The 16,266-nt window shown below is 37.9% G+C and overlaps 1 protein-coding gene across 1 annotated transcript in view; it reads left to right on the top strand.

The window, feature by feature from the left end:
* The window catches only part of LOC126163059 (intraflagellar transport protein 81 homolog), a 104,229-nt gene extending 88,205 nt beyond the window's left edge, over nucleotides 1-16,024 (top strand). The window contains exons 10-13 of the mRNA XM_049919959.1: nucleotides 11,078-11,193; nucleotides 13,890-14,047; nucleotides 14,445-14,573; nucleotides 15,195-16,024. Of these exons, the coding sequence (XP_049775916.1) occupies nucleotides 11,078-11,193; nucleotides 13,890-14,047; nucleotides 14,445-14,573; nucleotides 15,195-15,297 (506 nt within the window). The 3' untranslated portion in view covers nucleotides 15,298-16,024. The remainder of the gene's footprint in view (nucleotides 1-11,077; nucleotides 11,194-13,889; nucleotides 14,048-14,444; nucleotides 14,574-15,194) is intronic.
* Nucleotides 16,025-16,266: the final 242 nt, after the last annotated feature.

The raw sequence follows: 16,266 nt of genomic DNA, 5'->3' as shown, positions 1-16,266 counted from the left end.
CATACCACGGCGTTTGTTCTGTATAGCCCGTCGTAACTTTTTTATTGTTTCACAGTACACGTCTTGATTAATGGTCGTACCACGTTCCATGAATTCAACCAACAACACCCCTTTGGCATCCCAAAACACCGTTGCCATCAGTTTTCTGGCAGAAAAATCTTGCGAGGCTTTTCTTGGTTTGGTAGGCGAATTTGAATGTGCCCACATCTTTGATTGTTCTTTTGTCTCAGGGTTCACGTACTTAATCCAGGTTTCGTCACCGGTCACGATTCTGTTTAACAATGGTTCTCCTTCGTCCTCATAACGTGACAGAAAGTCTAATGCAGGGGCCATTCTTTGAGTTTTGTGGTGGTCGGTAAGAATTTTGGGCACCCATCGTGCACAGAACTTACGGTAACCCAATCTTGCTGCCAGTATCTCGTACAAGAGAGTCTTAGAAATCTGTGGAAAACCAGTAGACAACTCCGACATTGAGAAACGTCGATTTTCACGAACTTTTGCATCAACTGTCTGAACGAGTTCGTCAGTCACCAATGATGGTCTACCACTCCTCTCTTCATCATGAACGTTTTCTCGTCCACTTTTAAATAAACGTACCCATTCACGGACAACTCCTTCACTCATAACTCTTGGTCCGTACACGGCACAAAGCTCACGATGAATAGCTGCTGCAGAATATCCTTTGGCTGTAAAAAACCTTATGACAGCACGCACTTCACATTTGGCGGGGTTTTCTATTGCAGCACACATTTCAAACTGCCACAAAAACTAAACTAGCGCAGGTACGACGTTCACTCGACCACGGCTTGATGCCGACTGACCTGTTGAGTGCGTGAACGCACAGATGGCGTCGCTACTCCCCCCACAACCCGCACTGTGACCGATCGGAGGTTACTTTCTGAACCGCCCTCGTACAAGCGGAATTGGAAAGAATGAATAAAGCGCAGAATCAATAAAGCATCTTAGTTCAGTTACATTTACAGTATACAATTGCTGCTACAGGTGATTTAAAAATGAAGATATTTGTTTATTCTGAATATTTACATTGACCAATGAATTATGGAATCATTTTTGGGAAACTGAACTTAGAGAGACAGTATTTTCAAAATACAGAAATGTGTTCTAAGAACGATATTTTGTATTAATTGTAGAACATTCTTCAGGTACCTCTTCAGAAAACTTAAAGTAACTATATTCAATGTATTCTAGATAATGTGATGGAATTTGAAATATAATTAAAGAACTTTCTGTTGGGCAACTCCTTATGTTCCATGGAAGAGTACCTTCATAGAAACTCTGTAAATTTAATGTTTTAAGTTATTTTATAATTAGAATTAGCTCACTAATAGAATAATCTTTCATAACATAGAGTCATTACGTTTTACTGAATTTAAATACATGAGGTAGTATTTGACTTCCTTCCACATCTCATTCTGCGGCGTCTGTGGGATATGACAAGGTTTATGACAGTGACGGAACTTCCTCAGTAGAGCTTTCTACCTTTAACAGTTTAGGCAGTCCAGTTCTCTCACTCAACACTAGCACTGATTTTACTTTATACACGTCATGACTGGCTTGAAATAGCCATAGACATTTCCTTTGTTGTAAATGAGATCAATATTTTAACAAAGTTAAGAGAAAAACCAGTGTAGCAACACTACAGCTGACCTTGTAGAATTATGGAGCCTCCTTTCCACATTGTGCAGAAAAGTAACAGGGAAGAAGAAAAGGATTTACTTAGCCTATTCACACAGTGATCATTTCACAATGACATGGGATCTTTCATCGTAATTCAATGACAGTAAATAGCTCCAGTATATGAGGTGTCCATAATTAAAATTCCAGTTAAAAAACGGTGTAGAAAGAGAACCACTGCTCAGAATTACGTCAAATTTGAACAGCATATTATTGACAGGGTGGAATGTCACAGAACAAAAAGAAAATTTAGGGAAAATTGGTCAAAATATGGCACTATAAGCATCTTAATGTAAATGGGCTCGGTTACAAATGACAGATAAATAGCAATATCATGGCTTTTGGTTTGAGTTGCACATTACACCATCTGTACTGTTCAGTGTGCAAGGCTGCAGAGGTTCAGCAGTCAACGGTTGTGGCACTGTTATTAGGGAAGCCCATCCATCATGGCAAGGTTGTACCACATTGTATGGGAAAAATAAGTTTCTAATTGTCCTGAGGCCAAAGACCACAGAAAAAGCAAAATGTCATCGGTTTTTAATTGCCCTGGGGCCAAAAAGGTATAAAAAGCAAAATGGCTTTAGTTTCTAATTGTCATGAAACTAGCAAGATGTTCAATATGCTCTCCACTGTTTTCTGCCACAAGCTGAAATTGAGAAACAGCATGTTCCACAACAGATAGGAGTGTCTCGATAATAGAGTTCAGAATGTTTTGCACAGTGTGTGCCTTCAGTTCAGCTCATTCATAATTGGATCACTGAACACAATATCTTTCAGATAACCCCATAGCCAATTATGATCACATGATCTAGATGGTCAGGGAAGTGATGGCTGATAATTCTAGCTTTTCCAAAGTGTCTCTGTAGCAACAGCAGCTTCAGCAGCTGTTGCAGTGTGCAGAGGAGCGCCATCTTGCATAAAAATGATCCTACCCACACATCCACACTGTTGAAGGGTTGGAATGATGTTGGTGCACAAAACTTCCTCATAGCATTTACCAGTGATGTTACAGGCAACAAGACCTGCAGGACTCATCTCCTCTAAAAAATACAGCTCTGCAATAAACTATCCCATCAACCTTCACCACACAGTCACCTTCACAAAATAAAGTGGCCCCAGTTGATGTGCGTTCAGATTTTCCGCTGCCCGTATTCTGCAATTCTGCATTTTGACATGTGCTTAGAGATGGAAATGGGCTTTATCTGTCCACAGAATGTTCCATGGCCATTCATTGTCCACTTCCATGCAAGTATGAAATTCCAGAGTGAACGTTTGTCTTGCTGGCAGGCCAGGGGACAGCAACTCATGAACATGGGTGATATTCTGTGGATAGCAATGCATGATGTTTCCTAGAGTTTTGTACACTGTGTTCACAGACATGTACATCGTTCGGGCTTTTCCCCGTGCACTACATGTTTGCACACCGCCACTTGATCGCACCTGCAGTGCCGTGACCACTACTTCAACAGATGTCAGATCAACTGCTTTCTTGCCATTGCCACAGTGCACTTCACAAAAACCTGTCTTTTCAGATTTTGTAATCATTTTCTCCAGACCCTTTGTCAGTGCCCTTTGAGTGTCCAGAACTTCTGCAGGGCTGCTGACACACATCACTGATCATGTAAAGGAGCTTTACCAGCAGTGCGCAGTCCTTCATGCAGACAGTCACGTTGGGTGCCTTGGTTGCAAACTGATGAACAGCCTTGTGCCACGCGTCTGTTGGTGTGCACATTCTGATACTTACAGTGACATTTATTGGTCAAATTTTCACCTTTTTTTGGTTTCAAGACTTTTCCCTGTGCGTCAATAATATGCTGATCAAATTTGACATCATTCTGGTTTTCTTTCTACAGCATTGTGAAACTGGAACTTTAGTTATGTAGTTGTGGACACCCTGTACGTGTGCACAGAAGACATAAGTATGTTTATGAGGATAGGACATGTGGTTGGCTGTGGCCTCGCTGCAGAAACTGTCCTGGCATTTGCCTGAAATGTTTCATTAAAACAAGGGAAAGCCTAAATCAGGATGGCCCAAGAGAACAAACTCCATCATCCCAAATATGAAATCTGTGGCATGACAACTGTGCTGCCTCATTTGGTTGATCCCTACTGCGCAATTTTCAGTTGATCATAGAAAGATTGCACCATATTTTTTGTAATAAAAATGTAGTTTCTCCCTGTACAAACTAGGAATACTCACTGTTGACTCCAGTACCATGAACATGTACATCTCCATGTCCTCCTTTTAGTTCATCTCGAAAACTGAGACCGCATCCCCCCTCATGAGTGATGCTGAGCTCAAGAGAATGTTAGTCATTACTGTTGTACTGTACAGGTCTCGACACACTTTCTTGTAAAATCATTATATTGTGATTATTTATAGTAATGTGACAAGAGTGTTGTAGCTATCCTCTTTTGTTATGTAAGTAATCTTTAATTGTATAGTGTGCATTACTTATGAAGTATGTGTTAGCTACCCTTTTAAATAGACTTATCTTAGTAATGTTTTTCGTCTCCTTGTGCAGTTTATTATGCAGTTTTATTCCCTGGTAGAAAATACTGTTTCGAGTTTTTTTGTTTGTTTTTCCTTGGTAAATGGAAGTTCAAACTGGCCCTTGTCCCATTATTGTGTATAGAACTATTAGTGAAATAGATGGTTAATAATTTAGTTAATTAGTTACTTGTACTGTAGATCAAATTCACAGTAAACATTACAGTGTGGAATGTGTCAACAGAACAAACATAGAACACTTATCTACAACTAAATAATATTAATAATAATATTAATGGTTTCTTTGCTATGGACGTTTCTTTGATATGGACAGATTGTTAAATGTACTCATTTGATGCAATAAGGATACCCAATTTTGTAAATAGTTCTTTACAATGAACCTGACTGTTACTTTTAGTTATTGGTCCTTTTCTGCAGTTTGCTAACGGTGTCCACACTTTACAAATTTGGTCCCCCAGAAAAGAGATCCATAGCTAAAAGTTGATAGCATGGAAGAATAGTGACAATCATAAAAAAGACATTGGCTGTTTCAAACCACTGCTACAACCCTAAGAGCATAATATGCTGATGACATTCGTTTCACCAGTATCATTATGTGTTCATTCCATGTTAATTTACAATCAGTGTTCAGCTTTAAAAACTTGGCCTTTGTAACACAGTTTATAGGTTCATTATCTATGCTCAGTGCAACAGAATTGTCTTCACTCTTTGTGCTGAAGTGCAGGCTGTTTATTTTCTCTATGTTCAGTGTTATAAACATACTGTTTGCTTGTAAATATCTGTGAAGGTTTATTTGCCTTCTCAATTATGATGAGTTCTGGTGTTTTTATCAGTCACTATGATATTACTGCCATCAGCAAAGAGAACTTTTTCTCAATGACTTATCCAATCTGGAAAGTCATTGTTATATATAAAGAAAACTATAGGGCTCATTGAGCCACCCTGAGGCAACCTATATATATGTGTTTTTGTGTGACAGCTGTTTTACAAAAAAATTTATCATCAGCAGATATGTGAACTAGCTCTGCATTTTGCACCCTATTTTCCGGGTAAGACAGGGACCATTCATTTGCTGTCCCTCTTACTCCAAATACTTCTAGTTTGTTTAATAATTTTGTATCATCAACAGTGTCAAAAGCCTTGGACAAGTCTAAGTCTGTGCCTGTAACACAGTGGTCCTTTTTAGGAGCTTCAAGTACAACTGTTGTGAACTCTGCAGTGGCCGATATTGTACTACTCTCACATCAGAATCCAAATTGTGCTTAGTTAGAAGCATTTTCATGTGAAAGTTGGGAATACAGTTGCAATCCCAAATAATGGTCATGTTGTTGTTGTTATGGTCTTCAGTCCTGAGACTGGTTTGATGCAGCTCTCCATGCTACTCTATCCTGTGCAAGCTTCTTCATCTCCCAGTACCTACTGCAACCTACATCCTTCTGAATCTGCTTAGTGTATTCATCTCTTGGTCTCCCCCTACGATTTTTACCCTCCACGCTACCCTCCAATACTAAATTGGTGATCCCTTGATGCCTCAGAACATGTCCTATCAATCGATCCCTTCTTCTAGTCAAGTTGTGCCACAAACTTCTCTTCTCCCCAATCCTATTCAATACCACCTCATTAGTTATGTGATCTACCCATCTAATCTTCAGCATTCTTCTCTAGCACCACATTTCAAAAGCTTCTATTCTCTTCTTGTCCAAACAATTTACCGTCCATGTTTCACTTCCATACATGGCTACACTCCATACAAATACATTCAGAAATTACTTCCTGACACTTAAATCTATACTCGATGTTAACAAATTTCTCTTCTTCAGAAACGCTTTCCTTGCCATTGCCAGTCTACATTTTATATCCTCTCTACTTCGACCATCATCAGTTATTTTGCTCCCCAAATAGCAAAACTCCTTTACTACTTTAAGTGTCTCATTTCCTAATCTAATTCCCGCAGCATCACCCGACTTAATTCGACTACACTCCATTATCCTCGTTTTGCTTTTGTTGATGTTCATCTTATATCCTCCCTTCAAGACACCATCCATTCCATTCAACTGCTCTTCCAAGTCCTTTGCTGTCTCTGACAGAATTACAATGTCATCGGCAAACCTCAAAGTTTTTATTTCTTCTCCATGGATTTTAATACCTACTCCGAATTTTTCTTTTGTTTCCTTTACTGCTTGCTCAATATACAGATTGAATAACATCGGGGAGAGGCTACAACCCTGTCTTACTCCCTTCTTAACCACTGCTTCCCTTTCATGTCCCTCGACTCTTATAACTGCCATCTGGTTTCTGTACAAACTGTAAATAGCCTTTCGCTCCCTGTATTTTACCCCTGCCACCTTTAGAATTTGAAAGAGAGTATTCCAGTCAACATTGTCAAAAGCTTTCTCTAAGTCTACAAATGCTAGAAACGTAGGTTTGCCTTTCCTTAATCTTTCTTCTAAGATAAGTCGTAAGGTCAGTATTGCCTCACGTGTTCCAACATTTCTACGGAATCCAAACTGATCTTCCCCGAGGTCGGCTTCTACCAGTTTTTCCATTCGTCTGTAAAGAATTCGTGTTAGTATTTTGCAGCTGTGGCTTATTAAACTGATTGTTCGGTAATTTTCACATCTGTCAACACCTGCTTTCTTTGGGATTGGAATTATTATATTCTTCTTGAAGTCTGAGGGTATTTCACCTGTTTCATACATCTTGCTCACCAGATGGTAGAGTTTTGTCAGGACTGGCTCTCCCAAGGCCGTCAGTAATTCCAATGGAATGTTGTCTACTCCGGGGGCCTTGTTTCGACTCAGGTCTTTCAGTGCTCTGTCAAACTCTTCACGCAGTATCGTATCTCCCATTTCGTCTTCATCTACATCCTCTTCCATTTCCATAATATTGTCCTCAAGTTCATCGCCCTTGTATAGACCCTCTATATACTCCTTCCACCTTTCTGCTTTCCCTTCTTTGCTTAGAACTGGGTTTCCATCTGAGCTCTTGATGTTCATACAAGTGGTTCTCTTTTCTCCAAAGGTCTCTTTAATTTTCCTGTAGGCAGTATCTATCTTACCCCTAGTGAGATAAATCTCTACATCCTTACATTTGTCCTCTAGCCATCCCTGCTTAGCCATTTTGCACTTCCTGTCGATCTCATTTTTGAGACGTTTGTATTCCTTTTTGCCTGCTTCACTTACTGCATTTTTATATTTTCTCCTTTCATCAATTAAACTCAATATTTCTTCTGTTACCCAAGGATTTCTACTAGCCCTCGTCTTTTTACCTACTTGATCCTCTGCTGCCTTCACTACTTCATCCCTCAAAGCTACACAGTCTTCTTCTACTGTATTTCTTTCCCCCATTCCTGTCAATTGTTCCCTTATGCTCTCCCTGAAACTCTGTACAACCTCTGGTTCTTTCAGTTTATCCAGGTCCCATCTCCTTAAACCAATAGATTGTGGTCAGAGTCCACATCTGCCCCTGGAAATGTCTTACAATTCAAAACCTGGTTCCTAAATCTCTGTCTTACCATTATATAATATATCTGATACCTTTTAGTATCTCCAGGGTTCTTCCATGTATACAACCTTCTATCATGATTCTTAAACCAAGTGTTAGCTATGATTAAGTTGTGCTCTGTGCAAAATTCTACCAGGCGGCTCCCTCTTTCATTTCTTAGCCCCAATCCATATTCACCTACTACGTTTCCTTCTCTCCCTTTTCCTACACTCGAATTCCACTCACCCATGACTATTAAATTTTTGTCTCCCTTCACTATCTGAATAATTTCTTTTATTTCATCATACATTTCTTCAATTTCTTCGTCATCTGCAGAGCTAGTTGGCATATAAATTTGTACTACTGTAGTAGGTGTGGGCTTCGTATCTATCTTGGCCACAATAATGCGTTCACTATGCTGTTTGTAGTAGCTTACCCGCACTCCTATTTTCCTTTTCATTATTAAACCTACTCCTGCATTACCCCTATTTGACTTTGTGTTTATAACCCTGTAGTCACCTGACCAAAAGTCTTGTTCCTCCTGCCACCGAACTTCACTAATTCCCACTATATCTAACTTTAACCTATCCATTTCCCTTTTTAAATTTTCTAACCTACCTGCCCGATTAAGGGATCTGACATTCCACGCTCCGATCCGTAGAACGCCAGTTTTCTTTCTCCTGATAACGACATCCTCTTGAGTAGTCCCCGCCCGGAGATCCGAATGGGGGACTATTTTACCTCCGGAATATTTTACCCAAGAGGACGCCATCATCATTTAATCATACAGTAAAGCTGCATGTCCTCGGGAAAAATTACGGCCGTAGTTTCCCCTTGCTTTCAGCCGTTCGCAGTACCAGCACAGCAAGGCCGTTTTGGTTATTGTTACAAGGCCAGATCAGTCAATCATGCAGACTGTTGTCCTTGCAACTACTGAAAAGGCTGCTGCCCCTCTTCAGGAACCACACGTTTGTCTGGCCTCTCAACAGATACCCCTCCGTTGTGGTTGTACCTACGGTACGGCTATCTGTATCGCTGAGGCACGCAAGCCTCCCCACTAACGGCAAGGTTCATGGTTCATGGGGGGGGGGGGGGTCATCTATGGGGAAAATAAAATGGTACTTTTAGTTATTATTGTGTCCGATACTCAGAAAAGGATAGAAACACAGTATACAATGCAGTACATACAATATACTGGAGATAGAAAAGTGCTGTTCTACTGTATAAGTAAATTAGTGAAAATTTATCTTGATTTAATTACAGTACTACCTTAACAAATCCCCATACACCAGTATAATACAGAACTAAAATTTCATTGATGTATTCTGTAAGGTTGGTTTGAAATACTGCTGTATTTTTTTCTGAAACAGAGTGTCATTTATAATTGTCTTCTCAATGTGTGTTTTAACTGCTAACATCAAATTGAGTCCCTCTTCATCATATTTCACTAAAAACTAGTGTTTCAATGTTCTTACCTCTTCAACTGCCTGCTACTTGAGAGTGGAGTAAAGTCCAGTTCAGTTGCATCATTCTCATCATGTTTTCCATTTTTGACAATGTCCCTTCTTGATGAAGCTTTTGTATGAGCTCACTCCTGCTTGTTGATATGTTTTCTGTGAACAGTGCATCACTGATATTGGCATATTTCTCAGATCCACTAATTTCCTCTACTAAAGCATGAAGTTCATGCTTAAGTTTCTTGAGGTTGTTTTCTGCAAACCATCATCAACTGCTGAGGTACGGTAATTAAAAATGAACCCTGCTCTCTTGGAACAGTTGCTGATTGAAGTGGATGTCACTTGATTTAAGGCTGAAGAAATCCACAGAATTGTATCAAATACACTGATAGGTTTACCAAGTTCATTCCACATTTGACTTTGTTCATTTAAGACAAAAAATGTGTCAACCCTCACTTCTTGCCTTTGAAATGCTTTGAGATTCTGGATTATCCTCTGAGCCAGTGATTGGCAACTTGAAGGTGAATTTGGTGTTAAAAAGGCTTATTTTCACATTTTTTTAGTGCAGCTTTGCAATGGGAAGTGGCATTATTCATAAACAAATCATTTTCCTCCTTTGTCTTTCCACTCTCGTATCAAATGCCAGCAAACATTGTCATTTTTGCCCTTATCGACTAAGATCATTTATTAGCATACCACTCCACGTTCAGGTTACTCAAGTCAGTACCCTTGAAACGTCGAGCCCTTGTATCCATACATATAAATTAAGATTTTTCAGATTCACACAGTAGAACAGTGAAATTTTACCTCCAGAAGAATTTTCACCTTTCAGGGCCATTGTTTCACTGGGAAAATTTGTGAAGAAAAGGCCACACTCATCACAGTTAAAAATGTTTCTTTCTTCTTAACACTCACAAATTTCTGTTACCATCTTTTGACACAATTTTTTCATCAGATGAACTGGATTCACCAGACATGATTAGAAAAGAGATGATGTGGTGTCTACTCCTAAAATTCTCAAGCCAGCCTACAAATACTAAAATACTTGAAATACTAACTCCTTGGCAGTTGCGAGTGCTTTATTGTAGATCTGAGGTCCACTAGCGGGTAAATTATTGCTGTGAGCGTGGCAGAACCATTCAAAAGTCAAATTCTCAGCTGTTAAGCCTGTTGTGTTGTAAAAAGTGCATTTACTGGTAAGGTTATCATTTCCAGTTCATGATTACGTAATATTCTTTTCTTTTCTTTTCTTAAAATGTCACTGATCTTTGTTTTTCCAACAGCAAACCTCATGGCCATATTTCTAACACTAAGCTTTTGCATTTCATAAACATTGATGATCTCAACCCTTTCATTCAGTGTTAACCAATTAGGATTTAGCATTAAAGTGCATGAGTGCTCTCACTTGTAGACAGAAACAGTATGCACTTTAACTAACAAAGCCTTCAAATGCATGATAATGATTGTTTTTGTTTAATTTACTGCTGTCTTTTTCTTTCATGCTATCTGTTATATGGAAGTTGTAATTGTTGCTGGGGGATACATTTCAGTGTCCATGTCTATTATTGAGGATGTCCACTGTTCAGATGAATTCAACAGAAGGGCTTATGTTTTTGCAGCTGAAATTTAAAATATTGAGAGGAGTCTTCTTTTGAGAAATGTCTGATTAAGGAAATTTTCCTGGCTATCATCAAGTGAGGAATTTATCACCAAGAACTAAAGCTGAGAGAAAACGTGTCGTCTCACTCCCTCTATTTATATGTTCTTATCTGATTTGAAGGAATGAACCTGTTCTCTTAAGGATTGATATCCATAATATATTCCAAAATGCTTGTGACAATATTTTTACCTTATTAAGTCAGCTCCCAACTCTGACAGAATTACTCATTCTGCATAGTGTTAACTTTATTTCGTTCTGTATATTTGCCAGAATTACGGCCATTACGAGAACAATGTCAGGAAGTAACAACAGAATATGAGCAAAAGAAGCAGATATATGATTCAACAGCTGCTGGTCTGGAGAGCACTACAGCAAAAATTGAACAGGTATGAAAACAGTCCCGATTTATGCGACATCAGTTAGTAATTAGGATGAGTTCTAAGATACAATTTTAAGCATAACCATAACACATGTTCTTAGTTTTTCATTACATGTTGATCTTTGGAGATGATCTATGTAGTGTACTTTTGACACTTGATGTTCTATTTTGAATCCATATGTACTACTCTATTGCCTATTGTTGTGCTTGCTTGATCACAGGATCATATCATCCATATTTTCCCATTTAACGGCTTTCATTTTTAGTTAACCGATTACAACTATGTCTGATTTGCATCACAAAACACAGTTGTTGTATATTAATCTTGCAAACCAGTGTAATATGCAAATATTGTATTGTACACTGTAAAGTGTCTCAGGTCATAAGACAAACAGACCAGTGGGCCCTGCTCTCTATAAACTGCCAAAATGTAATGACAGATGAAGATTAGCCTCTACATCTCAAAATACACAGTAAATTTTAACAAAAACTGTTGTTTCTGTTTGCTTGCATTAGTTTTGTTGAAAGGTATTTCACAACTTTACCGGAGAATAACATGACATACAATTAGTTTGCAAGAATGGGCAATGGTTGACCTGGTGCACCAATTTTGAATCTGTAACCTGGCTCTGTCCATATATTTCATAATATATTTTTATCAACAGAAGTACCTCTATAGTTCTGCTCTTCAGGCCATGGATGTGTATAACAGGCTTACAGTAAAATAGACAACTCAGAAGAAAAAGATCAAACGTTGTGTAAGAAAGTTACCTTGGGGTACGTTATGATGCTTTGAAATTTCTAAACATCTGTCAATCAGAAATACAGGAAAGACATTGTTTAGGACATGTCTTACTTCAAGCTGAAGAAAGTCTTGTCAATTTACAGTCACACTAATTGAGCTACTAGATACAGCTCCAGCATCTCAAGATAACTGACACCATTAACAGCATCTGCAGAAAAAGAAATTCGGACGATGTTATCAGCATTGAGACAATACCAAAAAATCACTTTTGCAATGGTGAGGGTTTGTTGAGCTTCAGTGAAGCAGTAATGTTTGTTGGCAATGTGGAAGAATCTTCTCACCAGATTGCATGAGTTTTGGTGTATTAACTGTTTTAACTGACGGCTGTAATTGCATTTGAAGGTGTTAAGTAAAGGGTGTTTCTGGAATATTCTGTTTGGTGTCCCTTCGAACTTTGCCAGTAGTCAGTAGCGAGTTCTCGATAGCTACTTGTCTACTTTTCATATCATTACCAGTTTTGCCAGAGTGGCTGGTGTAATTATTTTCACTAGCTTTGGTCATTGATTTGTACTTTTTTATGAAATTAAAGTCATATTGTGGCAGTTTAAAGTTTTACGAAGTACTGTTTGGAACATTCACCATTTAAGCTGTTTCCTGCGTAACTCTTTGCCATATTTTCCGTATGTATTTCTGGTTCAGTGAGATGTTAGTTATGACTAATGCACTGAAAATTGAGTGTTAATTTTACTTTTACCTTTGTGACATATTAAGAGGTACAAGGGAGGAAAAGAAAAATATTTTATTTGATACAGAGATCTGGTGTTTTCTTTTGTGTTATATTGGACAATTTGAGTATTATTATCTCACAGCATATTTGTTTTCCTTTTATTAGATTATTTTTGTTTTAGTAAGTGACAGAAAAACATAACAAGGAACAGTACAACAAAATCTAACAATAAAAGTAAACACTCAACAGTTATGTAAAACATAAACAGTGAATTAGTGTGGGGAGAACAAGCCCAGACAGAGGGGTAGGATCTTCTTTCCATCAAAGGACCATCATGTGACTATCAGTGTTAACCAAAATATACTTGAAAAAAGTGTTCCGCCTACTACTAGACATTATTGTGGATGTTCTGCAGTGTCAGTGGATCTTAACAATTCCTTAGCAGTCACAACTTATATTCAAAAACAAAGTCACAGTTGGCTCCCATCAGTGGTTGAATAGTTTTATTTTCAAAATAAAAAAGTTTTTATCAACAGTCAATGTCACTAAAAAGCTATTTTAAAACAGTTTAGTTGCAAACACTTATTATGACTGCGGTAGGTTAAATGTTTCTGGTCTAGCAAAATTGTTGGCTTGCCTGACATTGGATACCAATGAAATTCAACACAATTTTTCAGTCATAATGAGAATCAATATCACACACTCCAGTGTTACTTAAATATTGCCCCATGTTTATGACATTTTTGCTCAAGAACACAAAGTAAGTTCAGTTTTGGATATGCTGTTAACAACTGTCCTGTGCACTATATTGTTAAAATTGTTGATTTCATGAATTTGATTATTACCTATTCTTGTTTCTTTAACCTGTCTCTCCTCGTCCTCTCTCTCCCCTCCCCCTCCCCCCATCCCCCCACCCCCCTCCACATTTAATGCAGTTTGTTTTATGCTGTAACTAAAATTTGTCTCTTTTTTAAAATGTGTTTTATTCATGCCCATCATAACACTGGCAGCTGAACTGCTGAACATTACAGTGTTTTAGTGGAGAAATAAAGGAAATGTTTTAAGAATTTATCTTCAGCAGGTAAATGAACTACTTTTTGAACTTGGTGTTATGAAGTAAATTTATATATTTATTTTTGTTCTAATGCAGGCTAAAATAAATTATTTATTTGAAGCAAATAAATTTCCAGCTGTTCCCTGCATTTGGTCTTCATAGTCATTTATTTTGCAGGAAGTACGAGCACTGAAAGATGAAATAAATTCTAGAGAATCACAGATTGCTCTTTTAGAGGCACAGTGCAACATGACAAAAGTAAAACTCGAAATGGTATCAGAGGAAATTCAGCTTTATGTAAGCAGCACTCCAGCAGATAAAAATAAGTCCATGAGGTATGATGTATAATGAAAAATACACGAACTTTTGCATTAATGTAGTAGGAAAGTTGTGGCAGAATGTAAATAATTTTATCAGTAAAGGAGACCACTCACTGAATAGTGTAAGTGTTAAACTTTGCTAGCTTAAATCCTTGGACGAACTCAGAGTGGGCGCCCCCCTCACCCCCCACACATACATCTGTGCACCTACATTGTGTTGGCTGGACAAAAAGCATAAGCATAGGTGCACAGGTGTGCGTGCGTGCGCATGTGCATGTGTGATACTCATTCTCTTTTGCGTTTGCCTGTCAATGACTTAACTCTTCTGCTATCCAGTGAGTGGTTTCCCTTACTCCTAAACTTCTGCATTTTTTTCAATTTATGCAATAATTCTCTTCCTTCTACTTTATAGAGAAAAGTTAACAAACATGATAAATGAACAAGAAAAATTGAGTCGCCAGCTCAAAGAAGAACAACGGACGGTCAAGGAGCATCAAACTAACCACACTCGTCAGATGAAGTTGTGGTCAGATTTACAAAAGTTAGTTACTGTGTTCACAGTTTATTTTTATGTTCTAAGTGTGTGATGTGTGTGATGTTTTGCAGACACTTTTTTCTGGAGTTGCTATACTATTTACACGTCTTCCATTAATGTCCTTATTACATGGTATATCTCATAGAAATATCAACATTTATTTGTTGGATTCGATGTCTACCACTTTTCAGTATCTAACTACATGACTGTTTTTTTTTCCCCACTCTAAAACCTTACCTTCATGTCAAACACTAACATGATTTCTTTATATAATGACAAGTTGTACCATATTTGTCACATTGTATCATTAATTTATTTAACAAAAGAAAGTAACATATCCATCTACTACAAATTTATTTGCTAATTGTTCACCTATAGCTGATTATGCACAGATTATGCACAGAAACACACAACAGAAAACAGCATTCATACTAGCTTTTTCGCTCTAGGTCTTTTTCCTGTAGTAGAATGCGCATTCACTGATACAACCACACAGACACTAAAATGCACACTCCCATGACCATGGCAAGACTAATTATTGAAGCTCCATCCAAGAATTTCCAAAATTGTTACATTTTTTAAATTGTGATATCTGAATTGATTATAGAATTTTGTGGTATGTTCCAGATTAATGGAGTGTAAAAAACGTTGTCATCAGGCAGCTCTTGAAAACCGTGGAGTTGTCCATAGAGAAAAAGGTGCCGAATATTGGTCAAGTACTAAAAACTAACTGTTGCAAAATTAGAATTGAATTTGTTGCGTTTCTGTCTCAAAGAGCTCGTAAAATATGGCTCTTTCTATAGTACTGTTTAATTAACTGAGTCATTACTGTTGATGAATACTGTTTTAAGATTGTATGTACTATTTTTCCAGTGAATCTATGATCTCATGTGTTGAAAATATTTAAAATACAACAGAATTAACAGTTAAAACAGTTGTTACATTTGTAGACACACTATATAAGATGTAGAGAATATTTATTTTGATTAAAATCTGCCTAAGCAATAAACTGCTGTGATTGCAACCCTTTATTCTTGCGATGCTGGAAATGTTCAGGCAAGGGCTTTGTGCAGAACTGAACACTACTTTTTAGCTTTGAATATTTCCAAGCACCAGATTGACAGTACAATTTCTTTATGTAAGTCTGTTGTTGCTGCAAAACAGGATGTCAGTTGCCACAGTGCTCATCCATGGACATCTGCTCACAACCAAATTCTCAATTACTTGTTGCATTTTTATTCACTATTATTATCTGTTTGGTGATTCTGTGATCTGATTACATTGTTACATCTATCTTTTCAAATTACCATACATAAAAATTGAACAGTATTGAAAAACAAAATGTAGGTGGTAGAGTGCACCTGGGTCAGTACAAAAGTGCCAGTTTTGAAGAAAAGATTAGAGGCTGTTTTTGTTACTTTAAAGTGTAGATTGTTGAAATGGGTGCTGCTGAGCTCTCAGATAATGGAAACTGGTATAAAGGTCAGTTTCTGTATCAAGTCATGGGGCCATTATAATCACAGTAACTTTCAAATTTCTGAAATGCACTTTTTATAGCCTGGATGCTGCCACTGGTAACTTTGCCCTTGTTTGCAGAAGGGAAGAGTCAACTGATAGGACAGTGATTTTTTGTGGAATGATAGATGGAGCCGGCCGCGGTGGTCTAGCGGTTCTGGCGCTGCAGTCCGGAACCGCGGGA

The sequence above is a fragment of the Schistocerca cancellata genome, chromosome 2, assembly GCF_023864275.1.
Source record: "Schistocerca cancellata isolate TAMUIC-IGC-003103 chromosome 2, iqSchCanc2.1, whole genome shotgun sequence".
NCBI lineage: Eukaryota > Metazoa > Arthropoda > Insecta > Orthoptera > Acrididae > Schistocerca > Schistocerca cancellata.
Note: the sequence above shows the minus strand (reverse complement) of the source record. Positions and strands in the feature narration are given on the sequence as shown.